This window comes from Lactuca saligna, chromosome 1, assembly GCF_052625555.1.
Source record: "Lactuca saligna cultivar CGN05327 chromosome 1, ASM5262555v1, whole genome shotgun sequence".
Classification (NCBI taxonomy): Eukaryota; Viridiplantae; Streptophyta; class Magnoliopsida; order Asterales; family Asteraceae; genus Lactuca; species Lactuca saligna.
In genome coordinates, this window is record NC_136417.1 from 34,584,638 (window position 1) to 34,603,631 (window position 18,994).

At 35.8% G+C, this 18,994-nt stretch overlaps 2 protein-coding genes across 2 annotated transcripts; both read right to left on the reverse strand.

Annotated features, from left to right (window-relative positions):
• Positions 1–1,336, reverse strand: LOC145032415 (large ribosomal subunit protein uL6-like). Its single transcript, XM_078981223.1, has 3 exons — positions 876–1,336; positions 381–503; positions 1–278 (listed from the first exon to the last, which is right to left on the reverse strand). The coding sequence occupies exons 1-3, from the start codon at positions 1,248–1,250 to the stop codon at positions 189–191; spliced, it is 588 nt and encodes a 195-aa protein (XP_078837349.1). The 5' UTR covers positions 1,251–1,336; the 3' UTR covers positions 1–188.
• A 13,709-nt stretch (positions 1,337–15,045) lies between these two features.
• On the reverse strand, positions 15,046–16,892 carry LOC145032424 (uncharacterized). The gene is made up of 3 exons (XM_078981234.1): positions 16,441–16,892; positions 15,600–15,647; positions 15,046–15,469 (listed from the first exon to the last, which is right to left on the reverse strand). Exons 1-3 carry the CDS (start codon positions 16,792–16,794, stop codon positions 15,317–15,319), a joined length of 555 nt encoding a protein of 184 aa, XP_078837360.1. The 5' UTR covers positions 16,795–16,892; the 3' UTR covers positions 15,046–15,316.
• Between the last annotated feature and the right edge of the window lie 2,102 nt (positions 16,893–18,994).

Consider the following 18,994-nt stretch of genomic DNA (forward strand, 5'->3'; position numbering starts at 1 on the left):
AACAAAAAAAGGTCGGGTTTTGATATACTTGATGCATAAACAAGACCAAAAGGACAGTACAATAGTAATTAAGGTTCAAGAAAACTTCAGAACTCAATGGTAACAAGAGTCTGACAAAAATGTTCAAAATATGGCTAAAGAAAAAAGATAACACTCTGAATGAAAATAGTGCAGATAACAAAACAAACTCAATTATCACCCTCCTCTATCTTTCCCTTGTCACTAACATAAATACCATCAAGAAACTTTCTGATATCCTTGTTCTTCACATGACATTTCTGCATATACAACAAAATCACAATCACCAAACCATCATAGATAAAAATAAAACTGATAACATTGATAATTTGATACAGAAACCGTTATGTGTGAAAGAATACCTGGTTAATTAGAGCACATGATCGAGAAACAAGTTCAATGTCATTTCCATCAAGTATCAACTCATCCTTAACCTTCTCGGATCTGACCACAGTAACTCCATCAAGCATATCAACCTTCCTCACCTGTTTGTTGGCAAGAAAAACTCTAGGGTATAAGATATAAATTAAGTAAAAAGAAGACGTAAACACCATGTTGGAAGAAAACCAGAGCATGATCGATTATGCTGATGAACGCATATGATACAAAAAGATAAAGCGATATTGAAAACATTATAGCGCAAACTGCAAGATAAAGGAAATAAACAATAGTTCACAATAAACGAAAGAAAATGCATCTGAAACCAAATTGAACTGTTAAGGTTGAATATACAAGCTAGTTAACATAGTGAAGCAGATAAAATCTATGAATATGCAGAAGATGATCATAGCTACAAATAATATGTTATGTCAAAAGAGAATAAACATGTTAACGAATATATGGAATGAAATACACACCTTCTTTTCACCAAGAAAGTTACGGATTTCAATCGCAGAGTTGGAGTTGCTAATGCTAGCGTTGATTGGAAAGTGAGCGTACACAAATCGCATCTTGTAACGGAACCCCTGAGTAACACCGGTGATTAGGTTGCTGACGTGACTGAGTGCAGTACGGATGGCGGCTGTGGTCTTGCGAGATCCGAACCACGCATCAACCTTCAGCTTCTTTTTCCCGGTCTCCTCATCAGTAATGAGCATGAAATCGAGATTGAGATGCTTGAAATTGCGAGTTAGGGTTCCTCGTGGTCCTTTCACTTCAATGATCTTGGCCTTTATTTTGATCTCGATGCCGTCAGGGATGTCCATCGTCTCTGATGATAAGATCGTCTTCATCCTGTCCCTCTCGCTTGCTAGAACGCCGACGGCCTGCTGTTGAAAACTTAGGGTTTTGGGATCACAAGAAACCAAACCCTACCGAGAGAAGTGTATATATACGTATGACCAAATATCAAGATGGGCTTGTAACATCTAAATAGGCCAGACCTTCTAAAATGAAAACCCACTTATGTTGGCCTTTGAATAAATGTAATTTTAACTTGTAAGCTGTAAATAAAGGTAGAGGACTAGAGCTGCACACCCGATCGGGTTTTCTCTTTTTTTGAAAATAAAACCGAACTTTTTTTTCTGACTGTGTGGTTATATGTATGTTTAAAACATTAGATTTAAAATTAAAAATTCTATTTGGGCTGATAATGTGCTAATGTAGATTTGCGATAATTACAAACTTACATTTTCTTCCGGTTCAAAATTTATAAATTTGTGGTGACCGCAAAACTCAAGCGATGATTATTGTTTATTGGTTTTTGATTCAACTAGACGCCGCCTCTCAATTCTGATTGCACTATCGCTCTTGTTTTTAATTGTCGACTGAAATTAAACTAGTATTCCACTATTCCTGATTTCCAGATTTGATGGCCTCTCATTTTTTAACGAAACATAATACACTAACACATGTACTTTGATGACTGAATTACGGGCTTCACATTAGTGCATTATGAAATCTGATTTTTGTTTTTAGTGATTTCTCTAATTTTTTCTATAATTGAATCTGCATAGTTAATTATGACAATGTGTTATGATGTTCATATTGTTGTAAATATTATATCATATATATATATATAACTTTTAGAAATTGACTCATAAGCACCTTATGGGTTGTGGAAAACATTACACACACAAGAATTAAAAAAAAGTCTTAAAGTGGGGCTCATGTTAGGTTTATCGAAAAAAGTTACAAGTATCTTTTTAGGATCAAAACAATGGTGGTATTGATGTGGATAATCGGGTGTTGATATAGATCAAAAATGAAGTTGTAAAGTCATATTTACATTCTACAATGTCACAAAATGGTATACGGGATCTTCTCATGGAAGAGTCTCATGTATTTTATACACCCCGACAACATCAAGATGTAACGCCCGTAGATCAAGGCTAGTCAATTTAGAGACGTTAAGCATTAAAAATGATTTTTTGATGGAAGATTATTTTGAAGGAATAATCTTAACTAAGTTTTGGTATATGTTACAAGGATTCCGTACATATAAAGAACGCTAAAATCCGAGTTATAACGAAGAAGTTATTATTTATCGAAGTTTCGCGACAGAACCGGCACGACGCTAAATGACGTAAAAAGTGAATTTACGTTAGAGTGATATTTAGTCTTAGCGATCTAAACTAAAGTCGTAGAGTTCGTTAAACCATGAGCGTGCATAAAAAGAACGTCTGAATCTGACTTCGTATGAGGAAGTTATGATTTTTCTAAGTTTTGACTTAGCGATATGCAGCTCAAATACTCGATTTGAGATCGAGTGGTTTTTAGCCGAAACAATCTAAACGAGAATCGAAGATCTTGTTGATAGTAGTGCAACGGTAAAAGGACAGACGAAAACGGACGACGGATGAAGAAGTTATGAATTTATAACGGAGTTTTCTTATCCCGGCCTACTAAAATAATATAATAAAAATAAAGTCAAAATTAGCCAAAGGAGTCTAAATGAAAGTTGTAGATCGTAATCTCGCCTACGCGGGGTATAAAGAACGTCGAAAGCGGAGCTCGTATGACGAAGATATGAATATTTAAAGTTTATTAAATAATTAAAGTATTTAATTTAAATATAAATTCGGATATTATCCAAGGGGGGGGGGGAGTCACCGGGCTACGCCCAGCGTAATTCGAAGAGTCAGCCCCTATATAAAGCGTGTGAGGGCAGCCGAGTTCCTTGCTCAATTCCTCTCCTCTCCTCTCCCTCCTGTTTTACCTCGTTTTTCGTGCAAGAAATATCCCGAAGCCCCGATATTAATCTCGAACCTCGAGCAAGTCCCAAAGCCCCGAAGATCCCGATAAGTAAAATTTCCGAGCTGAAGCTCTGCCCGCGAGGAGCCCGGTTTTTGTGAAGATCTTCCAGATCTACTGAAGAATAGTAGTTCTACAAGCCGCAGTGCTATCCGATCATCTTCTGATCAAGTGAGTGTGTGATTACTTTCTTCTAACACATAAATATGAAGTGTTTGCTTTGAAATGGGTGTTATGTGTTTATATACTATTGTTTATTTGAGATAAGTATGGAATGGAAGTTTTATATGGTTTTTAAATGAGTTAAACCGTATATGTATTTTATATCTACTAATACGTTGGGTAGAACATGGGTAGATGAGATAGTTGGTATGTGATAAAATGATGAGGTAAATGATGAGGTATGTAAGATGCTTAAAGAATAATATTGGTAGATGTACCAAGTAGAGAATCTCATAATACTAGCAGATGCGCTTATAGGATAATCATGGCAGATGCGTTTATAAGATAATGTCGGCAGATGCGCCCAAAATAGAATGTCATAAACCTGGTAGTCGCGCCTCATAGTGTATGACGTAATCCTGGCAGAGGCGCTTAAAGGATGATGTTGGTAGATGCGCCTTATCTAGCAATAGATTTTGTGTCAATTCCTTAGGTCAATCCTTAGGAATGAATGAATGGTGGGTAGTTGAATTCTGAGGGTAAAATCCTAAGAAATAAAGAAGATAATGGGAATGGTTAAATTGGGTTGATTGTTTGATGGTTGAATACAATAATTATATTATTGTGGGTTGAAAACCTTATAGGCTCACCAAGCTTCCAAGCCTGACCCACTCAGTTTTCTTTGTATCACAGGTATTATTACGAAGACATATTTCACCGAGAGATTAAAGGAGACGTAAATCATTAGTGTAAATAAATGTAAGTTCTGTTTATGCTTATGTGTCTGTATCGAAACATGACATCCCGAAATTTTGTTATATAATGAAAATACATTTCTTATCATATTCTGTTTTGGGAACAAATTTCGCCTTAGTTTTATTTAAACGATTACTCTGATTTTAAAAACAAAGCATAAACAAATCGGTCTTTTATGGCCGTAAAAATGAGGATGTCACAGTTGGTATCAGAGCATTAGTGTAACATCCGGATTCCAGGTACATTTTTTATTCATTCATTTTGAAGAATTTTGAGGGACTCGACGAGTTGACGCTTAGACTCACCGAGTAGGATCGCGAATTCTATCCGGGTTAATGATCGGACTCGGCGAGTCCGCACTGTTTAATGAAGCCCTAATTCTCGGGGTTTGGGACCTATTTAAAGGGGCTTATAGCCACCATTTGCGGCTACCAAACCCCTGAGTGAAACCCTAAGAGATCTAGAGTGTTTGTGAGGAAGAATAGGCTATTTTGGATTCTTGTGTAAAAAGAAGGTGACCAAGGCAAGAGGGAACTGAAAAGGGTGCTATTCAGTGGATTTCAGAGCCTAAGGACTTCATATTGAGGTACATATTCGATCCTTCTTCAGTTTTGGTGTTTATCTTTGAGAGTTAGGGTTTCTAGCCCCTTTAGAGTATGAATTGTGGAGCAATTGGTCCCTTCTTGTGTTGAGACCTTGAATTTGGATCCAAAGAGGTCCAGAGACCTTATCTCCTTGATCTTTATGGGTGTCATTGGGAGTTATGAGCTTACAGTGACATATTGAGGCCATTTCTTCAAATAGAGCCATTAGGTCTTTGCATGGGCGTCAAGATCGAGACTTTACGTGTTTATATTGCTTAAGGAGGCCAAATCTATGGGTTAGAGGAACGGATCTGACCTCAGGAGGTCATTTGAGTTTGGGCATGGCATGAACTCGCCGAGTCCAAGAACAGACTCGACGAGTAGGATGGGTTTTTCCCCATGAATCACACAGTTGGTGACTCGCTGAGTTGGAGAGGTGACTCGTTGAGTCATTGGGGATTTTGAGGACTTGAGTTCATGAATGAACTCACGGAGTCACAATTGTGCACTCGGCGAGTCTGGTCAAACGGTTGACCGTTGACTTTTAGGGTCTGGTCAACGATTGGACTTGTGTACTGTTGGAAGGGTAAAATGGCCTTTTAGCCTTCTTAGAGGATGTGTGGGGATTTAATCTAGCCTGGAGAGCCATTATTAATTGAGATGATCGTTTATGTGTTTAGGCAGAGGCTAGATCAGTGTTACGCGAGCGAGATATTACCGAGACATCCGAGGTGAGTCTTCTCACTGTATTTTACCTTGAGTGGTAATTAGAGTTATGTGATAGAGTTATTGTATGCTATTTATCTGATGTGTTGCACTGCATTATTTCTATGTGATTTATGTCGTATGTATATCAGGGTATATCATAGTTAGAACCGGAAGGTTCACAGAGTTAGGGCCCAAGGGCCCACAAAGATTTAGCCTCGAGTGGCTAGTATGTGCTATGTGTGGTATTTTGGGGGAGCTTACTAAGCTTCATGCTCACAGTGTTTTGTGTTATGTGTTTCAGGTACTAGTGAGGATCGCGGGAAGGCGCCGGCATGATCAATACACACACATGGAGTTTTATTTATATGATATGATCTTGGGGTTTTTGACTCATGTTTGGATATATGAAACAATGTGTCTTATAATATTGTGAATTGAATGATTTTAAAAATGTGAAAATTTGTTTGAAATTTTACGGTGTTACAAGTTAGTATCAGAGCCTTGGTTTGAGGGATTCGGGTACACCTTCGGGCGTATCTGAACTCAAACTGAGGATTTGAGAGATATTTTTCAAAAAGTGAAACAAAGTTTTCTAAAAGAGTAAAATGAATTGAAAAGAACAGAGCAGAGCCGTGTGTACGATCAGCCAGTCCCCGAACAGTGATTTCCCAAAATACCCTTATGTTATATGTTTATGAGGCGTTATGATATGTTTTGCATGCTAGAGCAGACTAGGTATTCTATTAGGACTAGGGTGGCTTGATTTGTGATGCCTTAGCCTAGGGGTTGCTGCTAGGAGATGCTTGACAGGAAGTAGATAGCAGCGAGAGGCTTATGAGAGATCTACTGGAGAGTAGACTATGCTTAGTGAGAGTAGAGTACTTGGTAATTCGGATCCTAGGAGGAGGAATTGGGGTGTATATTGATGCGGTGTGGACACTAGTATTGGGCACGTACTACTGCAGACACCAGAGCGGTGCACAATCCAAATAAGAATCCTTGGAGCATCAGAGATCAAGTAGGGTAGAGTTATCGGGTGCGAGTATACTTGAGCGAGTCCCTGATATTTTCTTATGTTGTATTTTAGAGATGCCATGGTTAGGATACGCCTTACACCAGAGAGCAGCGGTGCTAGTGATGAGGATATTCGTAGGATCATTCACGAGGAGGTGGTTGCGGCCATCAAGGCAGAGATACCAGAGATGTTTGGGTCTATCAAGACCACGCTGATAGCGACTTTTGATGAGAGATATGCTACTCTTTTTGATGCTATTGTTGTTGCGGCCACTGCAGCGGTAGCTGCAACTAGACCGCAGGGTGGTGATGCGTTGCTGTTTCGGGAGTTCAACAACACAAAAGCACCAGAGTTTGATGGGATGCAAGATCTGATTGCGGCGATGAGGTGGATTTCGAACATTGAGGGGTGTTTCTTCAGATGCTCTTATCCAGAGCATTTGAAGGTTCAGTTCGCACTGAACCAGCTTCAATTGGGAGCGAAAGGACTGGTGGAAGTTTGTGACGGTGCACTATTTGTCTGCTGAGCATGCTGTAGTGACCTGGGAGAGTTTCACCGCTATGTTTCAAGAGGAGTATGTCCCCAGGTGGAGAGGGAGCATTTGGCCCAGGAGTTTTTGACTCTCAAGCAGGGTATTGAGTTTGTTACAGTGATTACCAGGATGTTCCAGGAGCCGGCAGCCAGCAGCCAAACGGGCCAAGCCCGCCGATTCGAGGACAGGGAACCAGAACGGTCGCACTTGTGACAAGTGCGGCAAGAGTCATGACGGGGTGTGTAGAGCAGGGTCTTGCTACAAATGTGGCAAGGAGGGGCATATGGTCAAGGATTGCCCCAAGGGGTTTGTAGTATGTTTCCACTACAACCAGACCGGACACCGAAAGGCAGAGTGTTCGCAGTTACGAGGGTCGGCCCAGGGAGCATCTCAGGATCTACCCCTACTGCTATCAGAGTTACAGAGAACCGGCCGGTGAAGCCCGAGGCACCGAAGGCACGAGGGAGAGCCTTCCAGTTGGCCGCGGAAGAGGTTCGCGCAGCACCCGACGTTGTGGCTGGTATGTATACTTTCATGTATCTTTTTTTATGTTGAGATATTATGCTTATATTATGATATGCGTAGGTACTTTTCTTGTGAATTCTGTACCTGCCTTGGTGTTATTTGACTCGGGTGCGAGTCGGTATTTTGTATCTTTAGCCTTTAGTCAGCACATCAGTATTAGTCGAGAGGCGTTGTGTAACGACCAAAAATTTCTTTAATAAATCATTACTTAAAGTAACATCATCATTCCAAAACATAATATTAGTATAAGTTTTCAAAACATATGTTCGTTATCAGAGTAAACATTCCCAGGCTGTCTAATCTATGGTGTGTGCCATGCGATCACCCCGAGCTCTTTCCTCCGCTACCGGAAGTACCTGAAACCAAAACTGAAAACTGTAAGCACGAAGCTTAGTGAGTTCCCCACTCTACCACATACCATGCATAACCACATACTGCACATACTGGGCCACACCCCCTATCTTGGGCCTCGCCCCCTACCTCGGGCCTCGCCCGCTACAACGGCCTTTATCATAATTATCATACTCCCACTAACATGATGATTATTAGCATAACACTTATGCTCCCACTAGCTTTGGCATGTACCCAGAAATCAACTGGATTCTAGAAATCAATACTTTATTGACTTTCTTACCAAAGTTCAGATTTCTGATACTAGATTGCCTTGATAAGACTTTATCAAAATCATACACCTCTCTTAGATAGCTCACAAGTGTGTCTAAACAATTTCAGAACTATGAAAATGGATGCCGTAATCATAGTCTAAATTGTTTATACCTTTTGCCATTTCTCATAAGTTAATGTTAGTGTGCCGATTAACCACGCACACTCCACTAACGACTTTGAGAACTGCAAATATCACAATTGCTATCTACTTAAAATCTACTTAGTGAAAGAGTTTCCTTACCATCATTTTTATGAATCGAAGAGAAACCTTATGAAACTTAGATTTTATGGTGTAAGTGGTCTTATCCACGTGAATTTGTCAAAACCATAATCACAATACTAGGTTAGTGACAAATCCTAACTCATATGGATTGAACTTGTGCAATCTTATCTTCTTGCCACCTGGCAGCAAGAGCCTGACATTGCTTCCAAGTTGTTGCGCAACCAATTGAGAACTCTAAGAACTCATATGCAAAGCCAACTTTAACTGGAATGGGCACAGAATATGTCAACATGATAGGTTATAAACCTCAAGTCGTGTGCTAGTGAAGAACTTCAGGTTTTATTCTTGATTAGTTCTTGAGACTTTCAAGACCTTTAAGACTCTCACTGTCCTCTTGACCTATAAGACTCCCTTGTCAAACATCCAAGAGATAGTGCGGATTCTAATCAAGACAAACACTTCACACAATTAGCCTTAGTTGGTATTTGTTTTATCCAAAACATCACAACTTACCAATTTCAAATGTACAAGAGTAGGAAACTTTTACTCTTACATTTGGCAAGCGTTTTAAACCTTATTTAAGACATGTCACTCAAATTACAATCTTGGAGTATGACTCTAAGACTTATATTGGAACAAAGTATGACTCATCTTCTTGACTTAACCATTTCAACAATTCAAGATTCCTCTTCTTAGTCATAAGAATGCACTAAGATACCCTTAATATGACACCCAATATGAAATATTAAGGCTAGGACCCAACAAACTATTTTATAACTTAGAAGAGGGATGTCATAATCCAAGCTATAAAATATTTGAAGGTAGGTGAATGACGATTCACCAATTTCCACCAAGATAAACGAAATGTATGATTAGGTTTTAATTGGATTTGAAACTCCTAGGTCTTTTGAGATTCATTGAACTGTTCAATGGCATGTTTCAATCTTGAGTGTGCCCTTCAGGTTTTGTGACTGGGATGCCGAGGATCACAAAACAAGGTGTGAAGTAACCATGCAAATTACTTGGTACCCTTAAGTGTTTACCCCTCAATCGATGTGCCGGTTAACCACACACGCTCCATCGATACTATGATAAACATTAAGTTACCCTTTGCCTACCTTGTTAAATACGAGTTAGTGTGCCGGTTAACCACACACGCTCCACTAACCGACTTAAACAAATTGCAAAGTGTAATTTCATGGATTAGCACCTTATTCACATTTTCCTAAGTAACTAAAATTGGGTATTATTAAGAGTTTAGTTACTTAGTATTTATCATTAATACTTTTAATCAAGGGAGAATTATAGTCCTGTCAAACTCGTTCGGCTAACGACCTTCCACCGGTCAAGGAAGCAGTGGGTGAGAGTGGACACTCATTAAACTACCATTTTATAGGCAGTAACCTTATACCCTCCTTATAGACCGGCTTCGTGAATGAGGCCTACTAACGGTAAGACTGACTTTACTCTTATACATATATATATATATATATATATATATATATATATATATATATATATATGTATATATATATATATATATATCTTTACTATCTTATAAAAGAAATCTAACTATTTCTAAAAATAGATTGATTATAATAATAATATTTTTTTAAGACGTCCAAATAATGAAGCTGATAGTACAAGTAAACATTAATAAAATAATATTAAATCTTAACCACATTTTGAATTCAAATATTTATCATCAAATCTCCTTATATTTCTCAGCAATTTGATATTGTTCCCTCAAATCCCGGATTCATTCAAATTTTGAACCCTTTTAGATATCCTTAAATTTAGCATGTTGATTCAAATATCCCTCCAATCGCATATACCTCTTTGTTCCCTCATCTGCTATAAAGCCCACCGTCTAGGAACAAAAAATGACTTCATCTCCCAAATAACACCATAGTTTGATTATTTTGTTTTCGACATGTACTTTCTTTTGTAACATAACATTTTTGTAGAGGAAACATATCACCGAAAGAATTTACACACCCCGCCTCTTTGCGCGGGTACGCTGCTAGTATATATATATATATATATATATATATATATATATATATATATATATATATATATATATATAAATATTATTATCTTATAATATTATAAAGTATAAGGGTTAAATTTTAACTTTTAAAATTCTAAGGGCTAACTTGGAATTAAAGTATTCATAAGAGAACACTTTTTCAAATTCCAAAACTTGAGGGCAAGTTTTGAAATTATTTAAAACTAATTAATTCCATAACTTATGTGTTTAAAGTAGTTTTAATCCAAAAACTCTTCAAGTTCCATAACTTGAGGACAAGTTATGGAAGACTTTAAACTAATAAAAGAATTAACTTTTCTTTATTTTATAACTTATGGAATTAATTAAGGTTACATTTTTTTTATTTAATGAACAAACTCTTGAACCTCCATAACTTAATGAGGACAAGACTCTTCATTTTGTAACCTATTACAACTTTTATGAGTCTTAAGAATCTTAAATGTGACTTTTCAAGTAACTTGAGGACAAATTACAAAACACATTTTAGAATCAAATCTTAGATTAAAATGGATTGAAAACATATTATCACATAATTTTCTATTAATCTAAATCAACTCATAAGATCAAAATAATTCAAAAAAAACTTTTGGATTCCATAACTTATGGAGTTTAATGTTTGTTTAATGATGAAACTTTTCATGTTCCATAACTTAAGAACAAGTTATGGAATTGTTTAAATCATTAACACCAATTTTTGTAACTCCATAAAAAAGCTTTGAATCAATTTTTTTTAAACCTTTTGATATCCATAATTTATGGAGGTTTCAAAAAAACTCTTTAGATTAAACTTTTAAAACTGATAAAATAATCATATCATTTTATCTTTTACTAAATTTGACCTAATTTAACTCATATAGCAAATGATTCAAATTTTACAAATAATTAGTTTTTCACAAAAACAAGTAATTATCTTAAAATTTGACAAACGTCAAAAAAAAATTTCAACTTTGAAAATAAAATATTTGCATCAATATAACAAAAAAAAAACAACTCATGGCTCTGATACCACTGTTGGGCTTTGAGCATTCTAACACTCCTATGGTGTACATGCAACCCTATAAACCTTGGATCTATGTTTTCTCTATTATACATGCAAATAAGAACTTTCCAAAGCTTTAATCCTAACTAGCATATTATGAAGTTCTTATACTACAAAGTACTAGTTAGATGGCATACCTTTTGATTTAGCTTGATGTCTTCAAGCTTTAAGAGCTTAACCCCAATAGTGTGGAAGCCTCAAGTGGAATCACAAATCACCAAAACACCTTGGAAGACTTTTAGAGAATATGGATACTTGGTTCTCTCTAGTGAAATTGGCTAGCCCTTCATAGTGTACCACACTAGTGCCAATTTCACCAACCAATGACATCTTTATATAGTATGGAGACTAGGGTTAAACCCATGACCTTTCATTTCATATGATCCATGGGTTAAACACTCCATGGACTATCCATGAGAGCTTAGTCCAACCTAAATGAACTTGACCCATTCCGTATATATAAGAGTCCATATTTAATTAGTTCATTTTGATCACTTAATTAATTTTTGATCAATACTAATTAAATAATATGATTCCATATTAATATATTAGAAATTATAATATATTAATATTAATCATAAATATACTATTCTCAAAAGACTATCCATATAAATTGTGTTGGTGAAGTGCAACCCAAATGGACCATGCCGGGTCGGGTCAAGTACATACCAAATATAGTTATGAACTTAGACATTAATCCAACACTGAATTCATCCAATCTTTTGCATGGGGTCATCATACGGTCTTCATAGAAGGGTGAATCTTTTCTTAGTCCTATTTTAAAGGCTTCTACAACGGTGGCCATGTCGATGTTAAGGATACTCGGCTTCCCTGCCAAACCTGTTAACAAAGTCCTTAAGTTTTTCCTTAGGATTCTGAACCACCCAGTAGAGATCACTAGTGATCTTCTTGAAGGTTATGCTGCAAGAAAAATGGTTATTAAAGATATTGACTAAGTGTGCAAATGAAGTAATAGAGTATGCGGAACGTTTAACAGCTATTTGAGGGTTGATCCTTTAAGGGTCGAACCAAAGCCTTTGCATAGGCAAGCTTCCTTCAAGTGCCTTGGGATGTGAATGATCTCCATCCTTTCTTTGTATTGGGCTATATGCTCTTCAGGATCTGTAGTTCCATCGTATAGCTTCATGCTGGGAGTTTGGAAGCGCTTAGGAGCTTTGGTATCGGCTATCACAGGAGCAAATCTCGAGATCCTGTGGCTAATAGGTGATGCTTCTGGTACTGGTTGGACCACTTCGGGTACACTAGAGATCACTTTTCTTAATTGTTGAAGTTCCTTGACCATGTTTGGGTTTATTCCTGCATCAGCGTTAGTATAATTAGCATTAATAGTATTGTTGTTCAAGAAGTTACTAGAATCAAGGTTTCTAGGAGTGTTGAAAGGCTTATTGAGATCATTGATCATGAACGCTCGGTTGTCTATAATTACCCCCCCCCCCCCCAGGGTGATGCTACAGTGGTAGGAATTGTGTTCTTCTGGCGATTTTCTGAGGATCCTGCATTATTGAAGTCCAGGATCCTTGGTTGCACAACTGTGGGCGTTGTTTCCTGGGATTTCTAAAATTCTGCCTTCATCCTCTCCACTTCTTTGAATAGTGCTCTATTCTCCTCCTATTGTTGGGTCACCTATTGCGTCATTTTCCTCATCACAGCGAAAAGTTCCGCACTAGTGACTGAGGTAGTTGGATTCCCGAGCCCTGAGGATCCCAAACTTCCTAGATTAGCGATTGAGGGGGTGCTTTTCCTGGAAGTATCATGCGTTTTCCTCTGAGTAGGGGGCCCACTCAAAGGAGTTTGTAGGTTTTTGGTTGGAATGGAAGGATCAGAGGACGAAGAGAGGATCGGTTTGTGTAGACATGATTTTTTCGAGGATTTTGAACACCACGGCCCCAGGGTGGGCGCTAGATTGTTTTGGTCAAAAATTACACAAGTATTATTCAACCAAATTGAATGAGAGACTGTGATGTTCAAATTGTGTAATAGCAAATGGTAAAAAGAAAGTGACACAATGGTTTACAAGGAAAGTCTTTGATCCTTGCTAGGATCTCCGACATAAAACATTGGGAGGTGATAATGATCACCCGCCTTGATGATTTTATTGATATAAACTAAAGATTACAATGAGTTCTTAGACTAAAAAACAGTGTATCATGTGCAGATTACAAATGTCAATTTATAATCTAAACTAGCCAACAAGATGTCCGATATTTCTGGGATTCTCTATGACCAGCTTTATGAACGTTATTTGACCAAGTATTTCGGGTCTTTAGCATAGTTGAGATGATTCTTCGTTAAAAATTGGTATTTCTTTGACTACTTCTGCACACGTGTTAGTTATAGACAATATATAACCATTATAAATATTAATAAAAATAATAACGGTATCTTGAGGTAGCTGAGGATCGTGGATACTTGAGGATCCTAAATATTGTAAGGATCATGGCCCTAACAAAATGATTATTAGTTGAATTGGATTAATTACTTTACCACTTATGGATATACGTGTAAAAGAGGTCCATAAGACCATAACCCTTTTAGTTGGAGTTTTGGATAACATAAAGACTTTGAGACCTGATTTAATGTACTTAATAGGTTATGTGTGGGGAACGATGAAGTTAATTCATCATTGTAATAATGTAATTAGTCCACAAAAGTTGGTATAAGTTGATATAAAAAGGACCTAACACATCTAGGAAAAGTACAATGGTATAATAGGAAAACTTGCAACTTTTGGGTTGTGTGCAAGGTGTACATGGACCGTGTGCTTTATAAAGGCTTCAAACACACAGGTTGTGTTCTCATGTCCCACATATGTCACTTTTTCATAACTCTTGCGTTTTTTTCGCTTCATATCACCTTCATTGGCCCTTATATTATGAGTATATGTTAGGAAAAAGGTTATTTAACCTAAGTTATGGTGTTACCTTGTAAGTGTATTTGGTCTTTTAGTAACACATATTTGAAATCAATAGGTGGTGATTGAAAAACATGTTCATGTGAGTTTACTAGGAGTACACGTCCACACATATTATTTTGATTGGTTTGATTCATATCATATCATATCTTTATACATAACAACCTATATATAGGTTGATATTGATCGGATTTAAATTCCACACCGATGTTAAATTAAACTTAAAATAAGTAAAATATATGTATTTAAATTCCATATTGATGCCATGTAAGGCCATTTAGATAGAGTTGGATCAAAATTTGCCTACATAACATGTCACATAGAGTTGGATCCAAAATTGTTTACATGGCATTACTTACGTAACCTACTATCACATGTGACAATCAATAAATGAAACCAAAATTACGCGTCGATGGTCTAATTTAACATGTTTTGAAATTCGTGACAAAATTGATAGTTTCTAATAACTTCGATGAACAATCTCATAATCAGCGCTTAAGGTGTTTAATTTAGACATTGTTTTTCATTCCACATAACCATGTACTTCAGTCTATATATAAAACGAACCATTGATCCATTGATCGACATTAACTTATTAGAAGCATATATATTTAATAGTTATCAATGATTTCAGTAGGCATTTGAAAGAATTATCAAGTCTCATCCAAATAATAAGGGTAATGTATATAAGAATATATCAAATATTTTTAAGAAAGTAGCTTATAATCTACTTTAATGATCTAAGCAAACACTATATTGCAATAAAGTCGAAACATAAGCTAGCTTATACGTGCCAAACACAGTCTAAGTTTATCGCCTTGACCCGTTGGTGGGAGTTCATCCCAACATTTCTCAACATCACACTAACCACATGTCATTGTTTTATATATATATTTACACAAAGCAGTTTTTCACAGTCCAGCCAATTCTTCGTAGGCCACCGGTGTCTCATTTAGATCTGGCAAAACAAACTGCCTCTTCCGGATCTCTATTTCTGATTCAGCTTTACTAGACACTTGAATAAATTGGCCAACCTCCTTTTTGGGGACTCTATGCAAATCAATCTACAAGAGACAAAGAAGCATTTCAATTATTAAATTTGAACAAAAAAACATCAAATTACAGCTCCTCACCATGTCACAATACAAAGTTACTCTTTACAACAAAAAGAAATTTTTTGAATAGAAAGCAAACCTTTCTTTTTCTTGATTTATTGTCCATATGAGTTGTTGAACTTTCAACCTGCAAATTTCATTTGAGGATATTAGTATTATGTCTTTTATTTTATTTATTTTTAATTTTTAAAGCTTTCCTGATTAATCTAAGAATTTGAAATCGGATTATCCAAAGTCGATACCCGAAAGCCTCACCGTAACAAAAATGGAAACACGTTGTTATTGATTACATCCCAACCAACAAGAAAAGAAACATAAGTAAAAGCGGCCCCACTAACAGAATACGAATTTCCAAAATCCAAATTTAGTAAGTAAATTAAAAGACAAAAATACCCTTCACTTCTTTACGAAGTATATACAAGGTATAGGATCCAAATCCAGGAACACTTCAGGGGTAATTTCGTCCACCAAAAAAATATCACTGCTGGAAGTTTATAAAAAATTTACCCTGTTCTTTTTTTACCAATGTACCCTCGAAAATACTTTCCCTCGGGTAAATTAATGGGTAACTGGGAAAATAAATTAAAAAGTATGAGACGCGAAATCGAATCTATACACTACTGGCCAAACAGGATCCGATCTACCCATTTATATATGAAATGACTGAAAAGCCCTCGTTTGCACATATGAATATTTGGGGGTGTTATCGTCAACTGACAACCGACCGAAAAAGTTGAAAAGAGGACGAAAATGGAAGATGAATAGATAAAAGTCCACAAAGGGCAGAATGGTAATAAACCATTGCATATGTTTGTATGTTTTGCTGATTGATACGTCGTAAATCCATCAATATACCGGCCGACGACCAGGTCCGATAGATCCGGTCGACGGAAAACCAGTTCTAGGTAAGAGATACAAACCTTGACGTATCTATCTCCGGAGGAGAGATCTGAAGGGCGACTGGACTCATCACAACCGTCGCTCGTAGATGGAGCACCTCCGTTGCTCCAGGACAGCGGCGTGCTAGGGCTCCTCTGTTGTCCTTTCCCGAACCCGTTGGTAACGGAGAAGGCAGCGGTGCTCGGTGGTTTCGAGCGAGATTTACGATCGCCCCATCCGACTGGATTCAACGACGCTGTGGTGGTGGCGGTTGTTGTTGATGTAGTCGGCGGTGGTGAAACGTGTGATGAGGCAGATTGTTTCAGACGCAATAAAAGCTCCGCCACTAGAGCGTCGCTGGTAAACGCCGCGGCTACCCATCGTTGGTTCATCATGTGAGCTGTTTGTATCTTGTTCAATCTTCACGGTTAGAGGTAACTGATAAGGAGATATGAAGAGTGGAATAATGGTGACGCTGGGAAAGGGAAAAAGGCATTTATAGGAACTGTGAATTGAATTGAGTGAATGAATATTTTTATGTGATGTGGGTCCAAGACTTTACTTGAATATTTTCTCAAGATCGTGATTTTTATATATTAAAACTATAGGTGCATTATTTTTTCTTAAAGGGTTAATATAAGATATTATATATTGTTTTTTCTTTTCTTTTCAAATTCAACTTTAATATTCTTTTAAAAGGCATTATTAATTTTTTAAAAATTTTAACAAGTTTACGGGTTATATATATATATATATATATATATATATATATATATATATATATATATATACACTAGCCGTCTACCTGCGCAAAGCGGCAGACGGCGAATAATTTGATCTCTTTAGAGTTAAAACCATTTTGCGTTCACTTCGAGAAATGAATATTAAATGACATTTATTTTTCAAGAGTATTACCATACCATATTAAGGGGGTGTTTGGCTAAGCTTTTTTTAAAACAACTTATTATGTTCCACATCACTATAAGTTAAAAAAGTGTTTGGATTAAAATAACTTATTCCGGTGGGGAATCTCTAATACGTTATTTTTTCATAAGTTACCCTACACTTACTTATTAACTTATAAACTAATAAACTAATAAGCAATAAATTTTTTTGCCAAACACCCCCTAAATGGTTATTACTTCCATTTATAATACTCAAACCACTTGTACTGTTTATCGTCCTCTTTTTTTTCGTTTTCCTTAATTCCTTTATTAATTTAATGTCCTAATAAGTAAAATGCTAAAATATATAAATAATAGTTTATAAAAATAAACCTTTAGAATATTAGGTGTTGTGATTCAAAAGTCGATAAATAGGCTTTTGAGAATGTCAAAATACTCAGGTGTCAACTTGTTCATTGTGATTTTAAACCAAGTTTGGTCACAAATTAAAACATTTTCAACGATGGTATGTAATTCAAGGATTCATATTGATTTAGGTTCTCGAAACCTTAAAATATTGAACAAAATCTATATAGAACCTTATAATAATGACAATAATCATCGTAATCAGGAAGTCCATGTGATGAAACTTGATATTATAAGGACCAATGATGAAAAAAAATTCATTTTTAGACTAAACAAGGTGAAAAATATACAAATTACCTTAATCATGTCAAATCTTGTGTTTAACCGTTATTTATTGCAAAAGTAAGATGCCAAAATATACAAACTAATGATAATACAATGCTCTAATTGGCCCTCTTGGTTGAGTTCTTTGAACCTGCAAAGCCAACAAATTAAATAAACATAGTAAAAACTTTTTTAGGAACAAACATGATATAATAAAGCCTTCACCCAATATATTTATAAGATAAAAATATAAAAAGTTAAAAATGATGAAATCAATTACAAGTAAGGATTAAAATAAAAACCTGTTAAGAAAGAGCCATATGCAGGAGGAATATTTGAATCAACATGTATTTTCTAATGATTTTAAATTTTGAATTATCCGAAATTCAGGGAAGGAGATAGAATTTGTTGAGAAATATAAGGATTCAAAACACAGGTTAAAATTTAATATTATTTTATTGATGACTACTTGTACTATTAACTTAATGATTTGAACGTCTTAAAAAAATAATATTATTATATTCAATCTATTTTTAGAAATAGTAAGATTTCTTTTATAAGATAGTAAAGATATATATATATATATATATATATATATATATATATATATATATATATATATATATATATATATATATATATATATATATATATAGAGAGAGAGAGAGAGAGAGAGAGAGAGAGAGGAGGGTTCAATTGAGAAAAAAAAATGTTGAGAATGGGGGAATCATTCTCAGCCACTCATTTATTTTTGCCGCAAAAGACTTCGTCGTACCGATAGAAATGGGAAGGAAATAGACATGTGTTTTCCAACAAAACATGTTTCCTTAAACTATGCTAATCATTACCTTAATATATACAAAAACATAGTTTTTTCGTTTGTTTTAATTTTTAAGAAGCTATTTTTATCGAAAAATGATTTTAAATATACCAAAATTCATGATTTTTTATTCTCTACAAATAGACATCCATATTGATATAGTTTTAAGATAAAATAAAAAATTTATTTTTTTTATATTTT